The 15,775-nt window shown below is 44.9% G+C and overlaps 2 protein-coding genes across 4 annotated transcripts in view; both read left to right on the top strand.

Annotated features, from left to right (window-relative positions):
* Positions 1 to 14,078, top strand: part of CCKBR (cholecystokinin B receptor) — a 17,826-nt gene extending 3,748 nt beyond the window's left edge. Inside the window, exons 2-5 of the mRNA XM_069107861.1 lie at positions 7,245 to 7,496; positions 7,692 to 7,941; positions 8,548 to 8,735; positions 9,313 to 14,078. Of these exons, the coding sequence (XP_068963962.1) occupies positions 7,245 to 7,496; positions 7,692 to 7,941; positions 8,548 to 8,735; positions 9,313 to 9,884 (1,262 nt within the window). The 3' untranslated portion in view covers positions 9,885 to 14,078. The remainder of the gene's footprint in view (positions 1 to 7,244; positions 7,497 to 7,691; positions 7,942 to 8,547; positions 8,736 to 9,312) is intronic.
* The window catches only part of ILK (integrin linked kinase), a 491,171-nt gene continuing 482,501 nt past the window's right edge, over positions 7,106 to 15,775 (top strand). For 2 of the 3 annotated variants that reach the window (XM_069107864.1, XM_069107862.1), the window contains exon 1: positions 7,106 to 7,115. The gene's annotated coding sequence lies outside the window, so the exon portion shown is untranslated. Of the gene's footprint in view, positions 7,117 to 15,775 lie in introns of all 3 variants that reach the window. The other variant, XM_069107863.1, reaches the window with a different exon arrangement.

Here is a 15,775-nt window from a genome sequence, read left to right as displayed (position 1 = left end):
AAGGAAGGAAGGAAGGAAGGAAGGAAGGAAGGAAGGAAGGAAGGAAGAAAAAGGGAATTGAACACGTGGAGCTTGAAATATATCATTATAAACATCATAATCACATTTCTGTAGTTTTTAAGATTTACAACGCCCTTTCCTCATAAGATGTAAATAGGTCAAATATGATTACCACCATTTTTCAAAAATGACTAGACTAGATGACAGTAAAAAAATAAACTTGTAGGTGGAAATTGTTTCACATGCTATGTGTATCACCAGGATTTAGAACAGTACCTGTCCTATAGTAGGCACTTAAAATATTCTTATTAATGGATTGATTGATGAGAAAACGAAGGCTCAGAGAAGAAAATTGCCTCCCACAGTAAGTGTTTTTACACTGAGGTGTAATAATAGAAGAAGCTCTAGATTTGAAGTTGAAGTTGTGGCTGGGTCCATGGGAGGGCAGCTTAGCAGGAAAGAGTCAAGGTACTGGAATCTCAGGGCCTGGATTCAAATCCTAAAGCTAATGCTTAGTATCCATATACCTGTAAGTCAGTTAACCTTGCTGGGCCTCAGTTTCCTTTTCTATGAGATGAGATGGTTGGACTAGATGACCTTTGAGATCTTTTCTAGCTCATCATCTATGATCTATAGATGCTTTCAGTCCCAATACTTACTGGTCATGTGACTATAGGCAAGACACTTTACTGTTTTAACCTCATCTGTATATGTGGATGTATGTTCATATAATACTTAGCCTTCTAGGGGCAGCCAGGTGACTTAGCGAGTAAGAGCACGGGCCCCAGTGTTGGGATGACCTGGGGATCGAATCCGGGCTCAGATACTTAGCACCACACCCAGAATAACTGGCCATGTAACCTTGAACAAGTTACTTAACCCCAATTTCTTAAAAAAAATAATACTTAGCCTCCTTATCTCACAGCATCTTTGAGTTGAAAGGGATTTCCCAAGGCATCTAGTCCAACCTGTACATGAGTGGGAAATCCTCCTATGATATCCCTAACGAGTAGAAAACCAACTTTTCCACTTGAAGACCTCCACTTAAAGGAAATTCATTACCTCCCAAAGCATTCCATTCTACTTTTGAAAAGGACTAATGGTTAGAAAAATTTCCTTACATCAAACTGAAATTTGCTTCTCAGCAATTTCCACCCACTGATCATAATGTTAATCTCTAGAGCTAAGCATAACGAGTCTAATTTCTCTTCCAAGTGACAGCCCTTCAAGCACTTAACTATCATGTCTCCCCTGAGCTTTCTCTGCTCCAAACTAAACATCCCTAGTTTTTTCAACCAATTGTTCAATGGCATGGTCTCCAATCACCTTACCATTCTGATTAACTTCATTAGGACACTGACTCAGTGGTATCAAACTCAAATAGAAATGAGCCATTAAACCATACATAAAGATCCCTGTGGGCACATCTTGACTTAGAAAACCACATATTAACATTATCTGTGTTTTATTGTATTTTTATGTATTTCATTAAATATTTCCCAGTTACATTTTAATCTGATTCAGACCATACTCAGGAGTGTTGGAGGCCTGCAGGCTGCACATTTGACAACTTGCACACAAAACTCGGTATACTGCTCTAGACACAGTCTATCCATGCAGAGCTATAGCCTCCCTGTTATGTCCCTTGTACTGGGCATTATACTTCTCTAAATTCAGTCTCAGCTCACATTAGATTTTTTTGGTCGCTGTGTCCCTCTGTTCACTGATACTGTCCTTGGAACCCCCAGGATCACTGTCAGACAAACCAATATCTAGCCATGCCCTTTCCAGTCCTGTACTTATTCAGTTGATTTTTTAACCCAAGAATAGGACATTATATTTGTCCCTGTCAGACTTCCACTTATTAAATTTGGCTCATCAATTGAGATCTTTTTAGATCCTTACTCTGTCATCTAATTTGTTTATATCATTTACAGATCTGACAATCATTCTGACCCCTTCATCTGTGTTTTACTGATAAAAACGTTGAACAGCAGAGACAAGAATATAGTAGATCGTACAGTGGATAGAGTTCTGGACCTGTAGTCATGAAGACCTGAGTTAAAATCCAGCCTCAGACACTTACTAGCTGTATGACCCTGGGAAGGTCACCTAACCTTGCCTCAGTTTCCTCACCTGTAAAATGGGGGCAATAACTTAGTACCTGCCTCCCAAAGTTACTGCTGTGAGAATCAAATAAGATAATATTTATAAAGCACTTAGTATACTCCCTGGCACATACTAGGCATTTAAGAGACACATTTCTTTTTTAATGATCTTCCCCTACCTTAACTTAAACCCATTAATAATTACTTTTCAGGTTTCATTATTCAACAGATTTCTGAATCCACCTAACTATGCTGTCATTTAACCCACATCTCCACCTTGTCAGAAATATAACTTAAGAAGTTTTGTCAAATGCTTTACTTAAATCTATGTATATTGTATCTACAACAGTCTCCTGATATCCTAGTAACCCCACCCCCCAAAAAATAAAGGAAATGCTTGTAGTGTGGCATGGCTTGCTTTTAATAAGGCCTTGCTTCTTTCTTTGAATGCTTTGAAATCTGTTCTTCTATAATCTCAGGTGCATTTCAAGCAATAGGTGGAGTGGCTACTGGCTCCAAAGAGTTCTGTCATTCTTATTTGATTCTCACAACTTTATCCTTGGCCAAGAGCCTATCATTCCTATATTTTCTGTTGTAGTCCATAAATCCAAATCTACCAGGGGTGTTGTGAGAAAATGTTTTATAAACCTTTTAAAGTACTAAAGAAATGGGAGCTTTTATTATTTTAACATATCATTTCACATTCATATTGTAGAGGGAAAAATACCACAGATATTTACATTCCTTTACTGTACCTCATTCATTTTTCATGAAACCAGTAGGTCCTGAGAAACAATTTTGGAAATACTGGTTGAGATATTCTCCAAGGCAGGGTTCTTAAACTGATATGCAAGGACCCAGAGAGATCCACAGATAGATTTCAGGGGGTCTGAGAACTTGGAACTTTTAGTATTTTGATATAATTGGTTTCCCTTGTAATCAGATATATTTTATGCACTTAAAAACATTATTCTGAGAAAGGATGCATAGGTTTCACTAGGATCACCAAACTGCCAGGGGGACCATGATACAAAAAGGTCAAGAACTTCTTCTAAGGCTTCTCGATCCAGGTAGGACATTTTAATTCAACAAACATTTATTGAACACTTACTATGTGCTCATTGCTACGGATCCAGTGAGAGAGATTATATAGCCCCTATAGCCCCTGTTCTCAAGAAACTTAAAATCAAATGTAATTTTATCCTCACCCTATCTCTGACTCTAGAAAATCCTGTCAATACGCCATTCCTCCCTCTCTCAAGCCTTTCCATAGACCCTATATTCTCCTTAGTGGCAATCTGACTACCTTGTTTGCTCTTTAGCTTTTCTGGCTGAATGAATGAATGAGGTGGTCTGTCACCACTCCTGTAGTATGGCTTCTACTTCAGGATTTACTGAACTCCTTTCCTGAGCTCCTTCTTGGCTTGATCCAGGCAAGGATCTGTCCACTTCATCCTTCTTCCTTTTCTCATCCTTACAAATTTCTCAATCTCCAAAGCCTCCTCCACACATGGTTTTGGGGATTGAGTGTGGGAGGTGGGGAATGAGGGAAAGAGCCTTGTCACTGTCCATACCTTTCTTCCAGCAGATATTGCTTCACTGTTTTCCTAAGCCTTTCTACAGCATCCCTAATTGGGGATCCTTTCATGCCTTAGCTTCCTAACTCCAAGCTTTCCTGGGTGTCTCCACCTCAATGAACTTGTTTTTGTTTTTCTTTTTATTGTTTTTTGGAGGGCAGTTGGGGTTAAGTGACTTGCCCAAGGTCACACAACTAGTAAGTGTTACGTGTCTGAGGCCAGATTTGAATTCAGGTCTTCCTGACTCCAGGGCTGGTGCTCTATTTACTGCATTTTTTTTTTGCACCTCAATGAACTTTTCTTTGTCTCTTGTGGTTCCTCTTTCTCTGCCTGCCATTAAATGTGATTGGTCTCAAAGTTCTATATTCAGCCCTCTCCTTCTATACTCCAGGATCTCATTCATGCAAGTATCTTCTATGTGTGGGTGACTCCAATATCTTTTTAGTTTTCCCCTCTTTTCATCACCAGTTGCTGAGTGTTCTCTTTCCTTCACATTGTTCTTCTTTGTTACCTTCATTTCATTTCCTTCTCCCCTTATTCTACCCTCCACCCCACAATTTCTTTATTATTCCCCCCTCACACTTTCACTTTCCTCTATCCTTGTCTCCCTCTTCACTCTTCCTTTCCCTCCTACCTTTGTACCAATTTTCCCCTCTTTTTTTCCCAGGCCTTTCTTCACTGCTCAGCCTTTCTTCTCTCCCTTGCCCTACTTTTGGGTAGAGACAGTTAGCTAGCATTTATTAAGCACTTACTATTTGCCAGGCACGGTACTAAGTGCTAGAGCAGAGCTGAGTCACTGCAGAGTGCTACATAGAACCAAGATGCCCTGAATGGGCATGACTTTCCCATCTTGAGAAGGAATAGGAAAGCACAGACAGACTGCATAGAGGGGTAGAGTGCTGATATATGGTGGAGAAAGGAAGTAAGGGGTGGATATTACCCAAGAATCCTTCACGTGATTGCAGAATGCCAGCCCGGGGTCACCTACCAACTGCATTCTTAGCTGCCTTAAAACCATCACAAACCAGTCTCACTAAACATCTTGACTGGGTAACATCATAATTTTCACTGAGTTTTACAATCCCCTTACCCATTGCTGAGGAACTCCCCATAGCTTTTCCTAGGAGATGACCTAGATGGCCCCTAACCATGCTCCCACCTACCTATCCATGCACTGTCCATCCATCTATTTCTCCATGGACCCATCCACAAATCATCCACGCATTTCCTTCATTCATTCAGTTAATAAACTTTCTTCATCAACCTCCACGTATGTTTACTTCTTGCTCCTCGAAGCCCCTGCAACATGGATGAACATCGGCATAGGTACTCATTCCCACAACTCCCTCCACAAATAGCTTTAGCTCCCTTGATGCCTGAGGAGAGAAACATGAGCCTACCTTTGGGCAATCTCTAGTCTGGGGGCAGAAAGAGTCCCCAAAGAAACCTGGACTTACTGAAAACTGTTTGACTGAGATAGTATGTGGCTTAAGAGAAGTGTATGGACAGAAAGATTTCTTGGCTTATACCTCAAAGTGTGCAGATCCAAGGCCCACACTCATACTCGTGGATTATAGAAGAGGGGAAACCAGGTAAAGGCTCCAAGGAAAGTATATTTGTATGGTCATTCCTTTGGAATGGGCCCATGTCTGCAGTCTACCCAAGGAGCTATACCAGTTTTAAGCTGGTTTCCTATGCTTCCTAGCATTAGGCCAATCATCTTGGCTTACCCCATACCCTGTTGAAAGGAAGCAAAACTAGAATGCATAATCTATATATTTTTTTCTAATTAAAAATTTAGTTAAACATTTGGGGAAGATATGTGTCACGGTGGATAGAACACTGAAGACTCATCTTCATGAGTTAAAATCCAGCCTTAGACACTTACTAGCTGTGTGACCCTGGGCAAGTCACTTAGTCCTGTTTACCTTAGTTTCCTTATCTGTAAAATGAGCTGAAAAAGGAAATGACAAACCACTCCAATATCTTTGCCAAGAAAATCCCAAGTGTGGTCACAAAGAGTCAGACACGACTAAACAATAACAATTACTTTAACTTACAGGATAAATAATTTACTAATCTCTAATTTTAGGCAAGGGCTAAAATTTAAAGCAAGACCAACAAAATTCCAATACCTATCTATAATTTTAAGTACCATTTTCTTCCCAACACTCAAATGTAAACAAATTCCCTTTACTCGTTCAACAAACATTTCTTTAAAGTAAGGGTCTGCTTTTGTGCAGAGCTATCTACTAGATACTGGAGGAGATAAGGTCAACCAGAGGTGGGCACTGCCCTCAGAAGTCATTAATAGGGGAAACAAAATAAAAATGAAGAATTACAAGACAAATTATTGAATGGAAAGAACATGGACTTTAGATAGAGGACCTGCGTGAGAATTCCCCTCCATGATACTTTTTTACCTTTGTGATCATGGGCAAGTTCATATCCCTGGGCTTCAGTTTCTTCAACTATCGAATTAGGAATTCAACTAGAACTTAGGGGTGGGGAGCCTGTGGCCTGGAGGCCACATGTGGTCCACCCCTGAACTAAGTGATCTCAAGGCCCCCTTTGAACTTTCAGGCTTGTTCTGTATGTGCAGAAAATGAGTGTGTAAGAGAATATGAACTGCTCTAAGGTAAGGTGACATCATCTTGAGTGCCTTAGATGGAGAAAAAGCCACATTCCTAGCTCTAGTTAGTTCTTCACACTCTTTACCCCAGTAGCCTTCCTTCCAGCCATTAACTAACTACCTCTTTGCAACTCACAAGGGTGATAATTTGCCTTCTCACCTCTGCTCTTTAGCTCTGGAAGTGAGAGCTATGCATCCCTGCACACATTTCTTCCCAAGGGGAGAAAGCTTTTTTATCTCTGTCTTGATCTCCTGGAGGACATGGTTTCCAAACTTCTAGCCTGGGGATCTACAGATGGCAGGTTTAAGAGGGCAAAAGCAGCAGCAGTGTCACTATTCCCTGCCAGTCATAAAAGTTTCTTTCAGGGTTAGGCTTTTGATTCTCTCAAATAAGACCTTACCTCTGAAGAAATGAGGTTGTACACTGTTATAGAGTGCTGGAGCTGGAATCTGGAGAGACCCTGCCTCCTTTATCTAGCTGTGTGACCCTGAGCAATTCACTTAACTTCTTTTCCTTAACTGTAAAATGGGAATGATTATAGCATCTACCTCTTAGAGAGGTTGTAAGGATCAAATGAGCTGACAAATGTAAAGTCCTTTGCAAACTTTAAGCTCTATATAAATGGTGGTATTATTATTATTAGTGCTTAATTTCCCTAGAAAGGTGTCTCTTTGCTAAGCTTCATCTCCATTTGCAATTGCTTCTTAGCCATGCTACCCTCCCACACCTCACATTTTTTTGCAGAATGTTTTAATTCTCAGTTGAATAGAAGGAGACTTCAGTAAAGGTACATGGGGATTTCCTTAAAATGAAGAGGGTCAGAGTGAGTGGTGGGAAGGGTTCCTGGTTTTGGGGATATAAGGTGGAGGAACCTCAGGTTGAGCAAGTCCTGATCAGCCTCTGTTGCCATCTCTCTTGGGTCCCAGAGCTGGAGCTGGCAGTGAGGGTGACCCTGTATGTGGTGATTTTCCTGCTGAGCGTGGGAGGAAACATGCTGATAATCACGGTGCTGGGACTAAGCCGTCGCCTGCGCACTGTCACCAATGCCTTCCTGCTCTCACTGGCTGTCAGCGATCTACTCCTGGCTGTGGCCTGTATGCCCTTCACCCTCCTGCCTAACCTCATGGGCACCTTCATCTTCGGCACCGTAGTCTGCAAGGCTGTCGCCTACCTGATGGGTGAGCTCCCAGCCCTTGCCTGCATCACCTGTCTTCGGGAGAGGAGAGGGATGTGTAGGAGTGATGGAGCTGGGTCTGTAGGAACATGGGGGTTCCAAGTGTTGGGTAAATGTTAGGATAGGTTGGGGTCATATGAAGTCATCCTTGGCGTCAGCTGGCATGGTGATCATGTGTCTCCTGACCTCTCTTCCCCAGGAGTGTCTGTGAGCGTGTCCACCCTGAGCCTGGTGGCCATCGCCCTGGAGCGCTACAGCGCCATCTGCCGGCCTTTGCAGGCACGCGTGTGGCAGACACGCTCCCATGCTGTGCGTGTTATCGTGGCCACGTGGCTGCTGTCAGGGCTGCTCATGCTACCCTATCCCGTGTACTCTGTTGTGCGGCCAGTGAGCCCCCGCACTCTGCAGTGCACGCACAGCTGGCCCAGCAATCGAGCACGCCAGGCTTGGTAAGCCTCAAACCTCTGGGCGTACTGTCCGCCTTAGAGACACCCCTCTACCAGCTCTCACGGGACTCTTCCTTGTGGGCTTTTTAGGGTGCCCAGCAGACCCAGAGAATGCCCCTTCCCTGCTCCCTGAAACCTGTCCTGGCAGACCTTGGTCCTCTAATCTGCCCATACCCCTGTGTTGGTCTCGAGGCTGCCTACACCGGAGAACTCAGCTCCCACCGCAGAGGCAGATCCTCCACACCAGATCCTCCTCCCCCATTGAGCTGGGATCACCGTAGGTAGATAAATTGCAAGTTTCAGACCTCAGAGGGCGGGCCTCGCTGTGAAGGTGTGGTCAAGGATCCTCAGCTCCCCAAGTTCTAGTCCCCAGGCGGTTTCCTAACTCGTCAGTGGTTCCCTTGGTGTCGGTCCCAGGTGCAGGAGGCAGGTGTCCCTGGGCTGTTACGTGATTGATTAAGGTTGGGGGAGAGTGGGGAGAGGATGCTGCGGTAAACAGGTGTCCCCGCATGCTTTGATTGGCGAGGTCGGGCGGGAGGGAGTGAGGGCGAGGTCAGCTGCACTTTGATAGGATGATCTGTATGTCCTGGCCCCTCCCCCGCTCCACAGGTCTGTGTTGCTGCTACTGTTCCTGTTCTTTGTGCCTGGCGTAGTCATGGCCGTGGCTTACGGTCTCATCTCCCGTGAACTCTACTTGGGGATCCGCTTCGAGAGCCAGAGCCAGAGGCACGGGCATGGGCAGCAGGGCCACAACGGGGACCACAGACACAGTGGATTACCTGGTGGGCCAAGCCCAGGTCAGCGGGAGGGTGCTGCTGGGGAGGGGAAGGGAATGGGGTTGGAAAAACTAGCCGAGATAGCTTTGGGGGAAGGTAAGGGACCCAGGTCAGCACTGGGCTCAAGAGGAACCACTGGCTCACAGACAGAGATCTGGAAGGGACTTTAGAGGTCATTCAGTGATGTTTTTACAGATGAGAAAGTTCCCAGGTCACTCAGGTACTGAGCAGCAGACCTGAGACGGGAGATCAAGTCCTCTGGTTCCAGATCCAGAGCACTTTCATCTCATAGCTCCAAGTCCTTAGAAATCATCTCGTTCTCAAATGAAGACACTGAGGCTATAAGTGACTTGCCCAAGGTCACACAGGTAGCAAGTCTTAGAGCCAGATTCACTCCAGAACTCAGCTCCTCTGAATCCCAGTACAGCATAGAATGACTCAAAGGTCAGAACTAGGTTAGGGGTCACAAGAAAAGCAGAATCAGAGGGCAGTTAAATGTCAGGAGCTCCAGGATTCTTAGAGCAGGAGACCAGGTGACTAGGTGGGGTTTTGGGGTCCATATATCAACCTTAATTTCAGTCCTTCCTCCCCTGCTTAGCGCTTTCCAATGGACCAAGTACCAGGGCGTCTGCAGGTCAGGAAGGTGATGGCTGCTATGTGAATCTTCTCTCAGAACAATCTGGAATGGAACTCTCAGCACTGACCCCCACTACCTCTAGAAGGGAAACCCGAGGCCCTGGACCTGGTGCGAGCTCATGGCCAGCTCAGGCTCAGGCTCAGGCTCAGCTGCAGGCCAAGAAGCGGGTAGTGCGGATGCTGCTGGTGATTGTGGGGCTGTTTTTCCTGTGCTGGCTACCCTTGTACAGTGCCAACACATGGCGTGCCTTTGACAGGGAGGGTGCCCACCGTGCCCTCTCAGGAGCCCCTATCTCTTTCATCCACCTGCTCAGCTACGTCTCTGCCTGTGTCAATCCACTCGTCTATTGCTTCATGCATCGGCGTTTCCGTCAGGCCTGCATGGCCACTTGTGCTAGATGCCGACCCCACCCACCTCGTGCCCGAGTTGCTAGAGCTGGGCCCCGGCTAGGTGATGATCATGAACTTGACCATCCCACTACCTCTCTGTCTCGTCTCAGCTATACAACTATCAGCACACTGGGTCCTGGTTGAGGGCATCCCAAGACATGCAATCCATGTCTTGTTTTAGGAAGACATGGAACCAACCCAGAGATACATTGCCCCTCCTGCCTTGGGGAACAAGGGTTCCTTCTGCCTTGGGGAAAAAGGGTATCCTACCATAAGGAGCCTAATTCCCCACACTCCTGCCCCAGGGCAGCACAGGTACCACTCCCCTAGGGGCTATAGGAAGTCCTAATCTAGCCCTGAACTCAAACTGTAAACTGTCACTGGGCACACAGGACTGTTTTGACATGGATACACTTCTAGAAATCACATACCCCAAGGCAAGAAAGGCCTCCCTGGACATGACAGAACCTATCATGGCATAGTCCTTACTGGGGAGGTTCTAAGGGTATCACAGATGACCCCTGACCTACTGGGAACTCCTCTGGACAGGGGAATGGAGCTCACCTGCCCCAGCACTGAAGCTCACAGTCAGCACTGACCCTGGGGTGCACAAGGCAGAGTCAGCACTCACTCTGGGAATGTGCCTCCAGTCTGCACTGAGCATCCTGGCCCTGAGTTTAGTCCCTCTATCCATTAGATCACAAGTCACTAACCCCCAGCTTACATTTACTGCAGAGCCCAAGAAGACACATGAGACACATGGATGTCAAGGAAGCTGTAGGAATAAAAATAGCCTCTGTTGCTAACAGTAGTGTCCTTATGGGGTCAGAAGCTCTTGCCTAGAGAGTGGGGAGAACTCAGCCCCAATCCAAGCTCTTGGTGGAAAGGGACTTAGGAGGGCAGGGATCCACCTCAGACCCATCTCCTGCCCCCCCCCCATCTCTAGAATTCCAAACATGCCTTCTCATGCACTCTAGTCACCTTCCATGGTGCTCTTCCTCTATCCTCCCCAATCACTATATACATCCCTTATCCACATGATAGCCCTTCAGGCACTTGAATTCAGTGAGCCTGTGCCCACCCTTCTTCCCCCCAAGCCATTTATAGGCAAAACATCCCTAGTCCTTCCATACTAATAATGAGCCGTCATTTGTGTGGCGTTTTAAGGTTGACAAAGTGCATCTGTTACCTTTATTTGTTCTTTCATCTAGTCCTTGAATAGTATGGTCTCTAGCCCTCCCACCTGATTGCCCTCTTCTGGACATAATCTAGTTTGCCAGTGCCCTTAAAAATAGTGTGCCTACAACTCAGCATAATATCCCAGATGTGGTCTGAGAGAGGTAGAGTCCAGCAGTGGGACTGTAATATCCCTTGCTTTGAACTTTTGCCCATTAAGATGTTAGCTTTTTTTTGTCTATCTGTTATGAACATAACTGGCATGCCTCTTTTCCCAGTAAATCATTGTTATTGCTTAAAACCTTCCATGGCTTAGCAAAAGGGAGATGGTGGCAGCAGTTTAAGCTGCCAGGAGACTAGGCTACCAGGATCAAATTTAACTGAGGGCCAAGGTTGTATACCTCAAGCAGAGTTCACGGTGTGCCAGGGCAGGCTTATCTCAGGCCCAGGGCCACTCTCCCCATGGTGTCCATGAGGAGGTATCCCGGGAACCAGAAGCAGAGAGGGATGCCTCCAGTAGCAGGTCCATGTAGGAGAGCAGAAGAAAATCATATTGGAAAGGTAGGCTCTGGCCAGACTGTGAAGGAGCTCAAATACCAAACAAAAGGCTCTGAGCTCATGGCCATATCATAATTTAGAGTTTACAGTGCATATAAAAGGCATGTGTGAGATATGTCCTGCAGGTTTGGTCTCAGAATGAATTAAAATGCCTTGATTAAGTGTTTACTACATTCAGCTTCTATGCTCAGAGACAGACTGATTTGCCTGAGGTCATACATCTCATTGCTGTTAGAAACTGGAATGAAACATGGTCTGACTCCAAGTCTAGGTTTTCTGATCTTGGAATCAAGGGACAGATAGGGCATGGGTGGGGGAAGGAGGAAAGGACAGCACAGATTCCAAGGCTGGTCAGTGCTCCAGCTGTTAGGGAATAAAGAAAGCTTTCTACAGAGATCTACATTAGTGGGAAGGATGGAAAGGATGCTGGTACCCTGGTTTCTGGGAGCTAAATTTGCCCTGTAGTCAGACTCAGGCAACTTGGTGCAAGGGGAAAGGGCCCTGAACTTGTCAGACAGGGGATCTGGGTTTAGGTCCAATTTAGCCATCTGCTTCTTGTATAACCTTAGGCAGATCTCTCATTCTCTAGGCCTCAGCTTTCCCATCTCTGAAATGAGGGGGTTGGAGTAGATGCTTGCCAGCTAAGGCTTTATAGCTTTGACAGCCTATTGTTGCATTATGAATCATGCCCATGGGTGGCATTCTCTTGGGAGGCAAAGGAAGACAGACCAAGAGGAGGGGGAAGAATGAGAGGAAAGAATAATGAAGGAAAGGGTGCAGAGGCAAGTGAGAAAGCATGAGATGGAAATAGGCATGAATGAGGGTGAATAGGAGTGGGGATGAAGTTAAGGACTGGTGGGGTAGGAAGATTGAGGAAGGGGTAGGAATAAAGCTGGAGGACAGTGAAGGTGGGAAGACTAGGAAAAGTGAGGAGAGAGTAGAAATAGAAATGTGGGACTGTGGAGGGTGGGAGAAATAAAAGATAAGTCCTAGACTTTGAGCTAAGAAAAGAACCTTAGATTCCAACCCTTTACTTTTACAGATGAGGAAACAGAGGTCCAGAAAAGGCAAGTGACTGGCCCCAGGTAGTAATTGTCTAAAGCAGGTTTTGAATTCAGGTCTTTTCTTGCATACAAGTCCAATACTATAACCACTATACCATGCTGGGTAAGGCGGGGAAATGAAGGTAGCAAGCAAGAAAAAATGGGGAGAAAACAGAAAGTGATATCAGAGTAAGGAGGTAGATTAAAAAACATACATTTCCATCCATTAGAGCCACCAAGGACATTTGGTCAGGGAAGGACCTGCTCTAGAGGTGAGATTTCAGAAGATTCAAGTTTAGTCTCCACTAAATGTCTTGAATTTATTTTTTCTGATCCACAGAAAGGTTATCATTGCATAGTAAATCACATATAAGGACCTTCCAGATGCTGTTGTAACAGTAGTGCTTTGGGATAGCAGAAGCAATGATATCACTGGAACAAAAGATATAGTTGAAAGAATTCTTAGAAAACTTCATTTTACAATGAGGAAATTAAGACAGAGAAATAGAATTTACTTGTCCAAGACAGTAAGTGTCAGAGGTGGAATCTGAACCCACTCCTGATGTCACTTTCAATGCCCTTTTCCATTAAACATTTCCTCCTGCCTATCCAGTACATGATTAAATATCTTTTTGATACGGTCCACAGCACCTCTGGGACTTATTTGAGAGATGAAGCTGGAGCACCAAGAAGAAAACTGCCCTAAGGTCACAAGACAAGTAGTCAGAGCCTGAACTGTAGGTTGGAAGGGAGAAAGAGAACCCTGAATTCATTTATGTGATATGGATCCTCTATTGTAATGCAGCAGGGGAGTTAAGCAGTGTGTAATGCATAGACTTCCCATAACTGTCCTCAGACCCCACATTTCTCTCATATACATATCTGATTGATAGGCAGAGTGGTCTTTGTCCAGTGGTCCAGCTCATCCTGGTTGTATACAAAGTCAATTAACAGTGTTTATTGAGTATTCTCAATAGACAATCTTATACTAGGTACACTTGAATGCAAGTTTATCTATAGTATCTGTGTAGGGGTGGCCAGGTGGCTCAGCGAGTAAGAGCACTGGCTCCAGTGTCGGGACAACCTGGGGATCAGATCCGGGCACAGATACTTAGCACCACACCCAGAAATAACTGGCCGTGTAACCTTGAGCAAGTTACTTAACCCCGATTGCTTAAAAAAAAAGTATAGTATCTGTGATGAGATATTTGTTTCCAGACCACCCTCCTGGTTGGTTTTCCGTGGCTTCTTTGGACTTTTCAAGCATCGGGTTACCATCAGAAAAGTCTCACTCAGATTCCTGTGAGGTCTATGTGTTGGGATAGGTTGGTAAATAGGGAGGAAGGAAACATTAAAGCACTTACTATGTGTCAGGCAGTGTGCTGAGCACTTTACAGATTACAAGAACACTAGGAGGGAGGTAAGTGCTAACAGCCCTAGTTTACAATTGAGAAAGCTGAGGCAAACAGGTGTTAAGTGACTTGTCTAGGATCACGCAGGGAGTAAGGATCTGAGGCCCAGTTTGAACTCAGGTCTTCCAGATTCCAAGGCCCAGTGCTCTATCCGCTTTACCAACAGCTGCCTTTGGGGAGAGAGAGAGAGGGAGGGAGGGGGAGGAGGAAGGGGAGAGGGAGACAGAGGGGGAGAGAGAGAGAAAGAGAATAGCATTTCAGTATTTTGTGCCAGGCTTAGACAAATTCCTACAGTCCTATCATTAAAAACTTAGCATCATAGACTTAGTGTTAGAAAGGATCATCATAGAGGTTATCCAAGCCAACCCTCTTCATTTTACAGATGAGGAATCTCATGCCCAGAGATGTTAGTTGACTTGCCCAGGATCACACAGCTAGTAAGTGTCAGAAACAGGATTCTAACTCTCATCTTCCCTAACTCAGTTCAGCATCACTGCTGCATTACAAAAGAGACTTACTCTATATCCTTTCTGCTCAAATAATTGAGTCTTTTTCCCACCTAGCCTTTGCTCCCTTAACAGCTGTGGGTGGGTGTGATAGTAATGGCAATTAAAGATTCCCCTGTATTGGCTTGGTTTTCAAATTGATTGTATTAAAACCCAGAGTTTGTTAATCCCACCTGTGGGATGGGCTTGTTGATGTGAAAAGAAAGTCCTGAAGTGGGAGGAGCTGGTGATGTAGATTTGGAGAGACAAGAGAGAGGCGGAAGTTCTTTTTGGAAGCAGCACCTCGTGGAGAGGGAGAGACTAAGAGATTGCTGGTGGCCGCTTTGAATTGCCCTGGACTTTTGAGACCTGCCCCCTGAGCTGCCAAGGACTGAGGAGACATGGCTGTTTTGCTGGTACTTTGTCTGTCTGTTTTGATGTTATTTTGCCAGATTTGTCCACTGGTGGAAGACTGTCCTGTTGAAGAAGTCCTGGAACCTGGCATTTGGTTAAGAAGGCCTGAGACTGTCCTGCAGACAGAGAGTGAATACTGTCCACTGGTGAGGGACAGTACTGAGAGTGAATACTGTCCACTGGTGAAGGACAGTGCTGTTGTTGCAGGGGTCTGGGAGCCTTTCTGTTGGTTCAGAAGCCCTGAAGAAGGATTTTCTTGTTGTATGTTTACAGAAATCCTGGGAGAGGGCTTTGCTAATGTGTTCAGGGGTTCTAGGACTGTTCTACAGACAGAGGATAAATTCATGAAGGGACTGGCAATGTATCTTATGGCCTTGCTAAGCCTTGTCTCTCCAGGAACTAAGATTGCTGAGAACTTGCCTCCTGTCAAGATGAAGAAAAGACCTCCATTTGGGTATTAAGTGCTGTGTTTAAACTTGATGTAACTCTGGGGTAGATTCAATTGTGATCCAGGGGTGGGGAACTTTTGACCTTTTTGTGTTCTATGGTTGAGCAAATGAATGTATTTTACTTATGTTTGGAAACTAATCTCCATTTGAGAAGAGGGGCTTTGTGGTGGACTTAATTAAGGTATAGCCTAGGGGTGGAGAAGTATTTGGAACAGAGACTTTGTAATTGATTGAATGATTGGAAAGTCCTGGGGTGGGGTAGGCCTTGGAGATGATTTAATCACACTTAGTAAATGCTGTATTTTGAATGATGTCATGTTTTGATCTTCTCTGTTCTGGGTTTGTTACTGAATAAAATAGAGAGCACCTATGCTGGTATTTTGAACCTGGGAAGTTGCCTTTGCTTGGTATTACATTACATTATGGCGTAGTCTGTAAGGAGTACAAAGCATAGTGCCTCTATTTGTTCCAGGATCCATGGCCATTTAGATTGAGATT

Source organism: Petaurus breviceps, unplaced genomic scaffold (genome assembly GCF_028583685.1).
Source record: "Petaurus breviceps papuanus isolate PSGF00001 unplaced genomic scaffold, PetGlider_PUasm1.0 90294, whole genome shotgun sequence".
In the NCBI taxonomy this organism is placed as follows: domain Eukaryota; kingdom Metazoa; phylum Chordata; class Mammalia; order Diprotodontia; family Petauridae; genus Petaurus; species Petaurus breviceps.
Note: the sequence above shows the minus strand (reverse complement) of the source record. Positions and strands in the feature narration are given on the sequence as shown.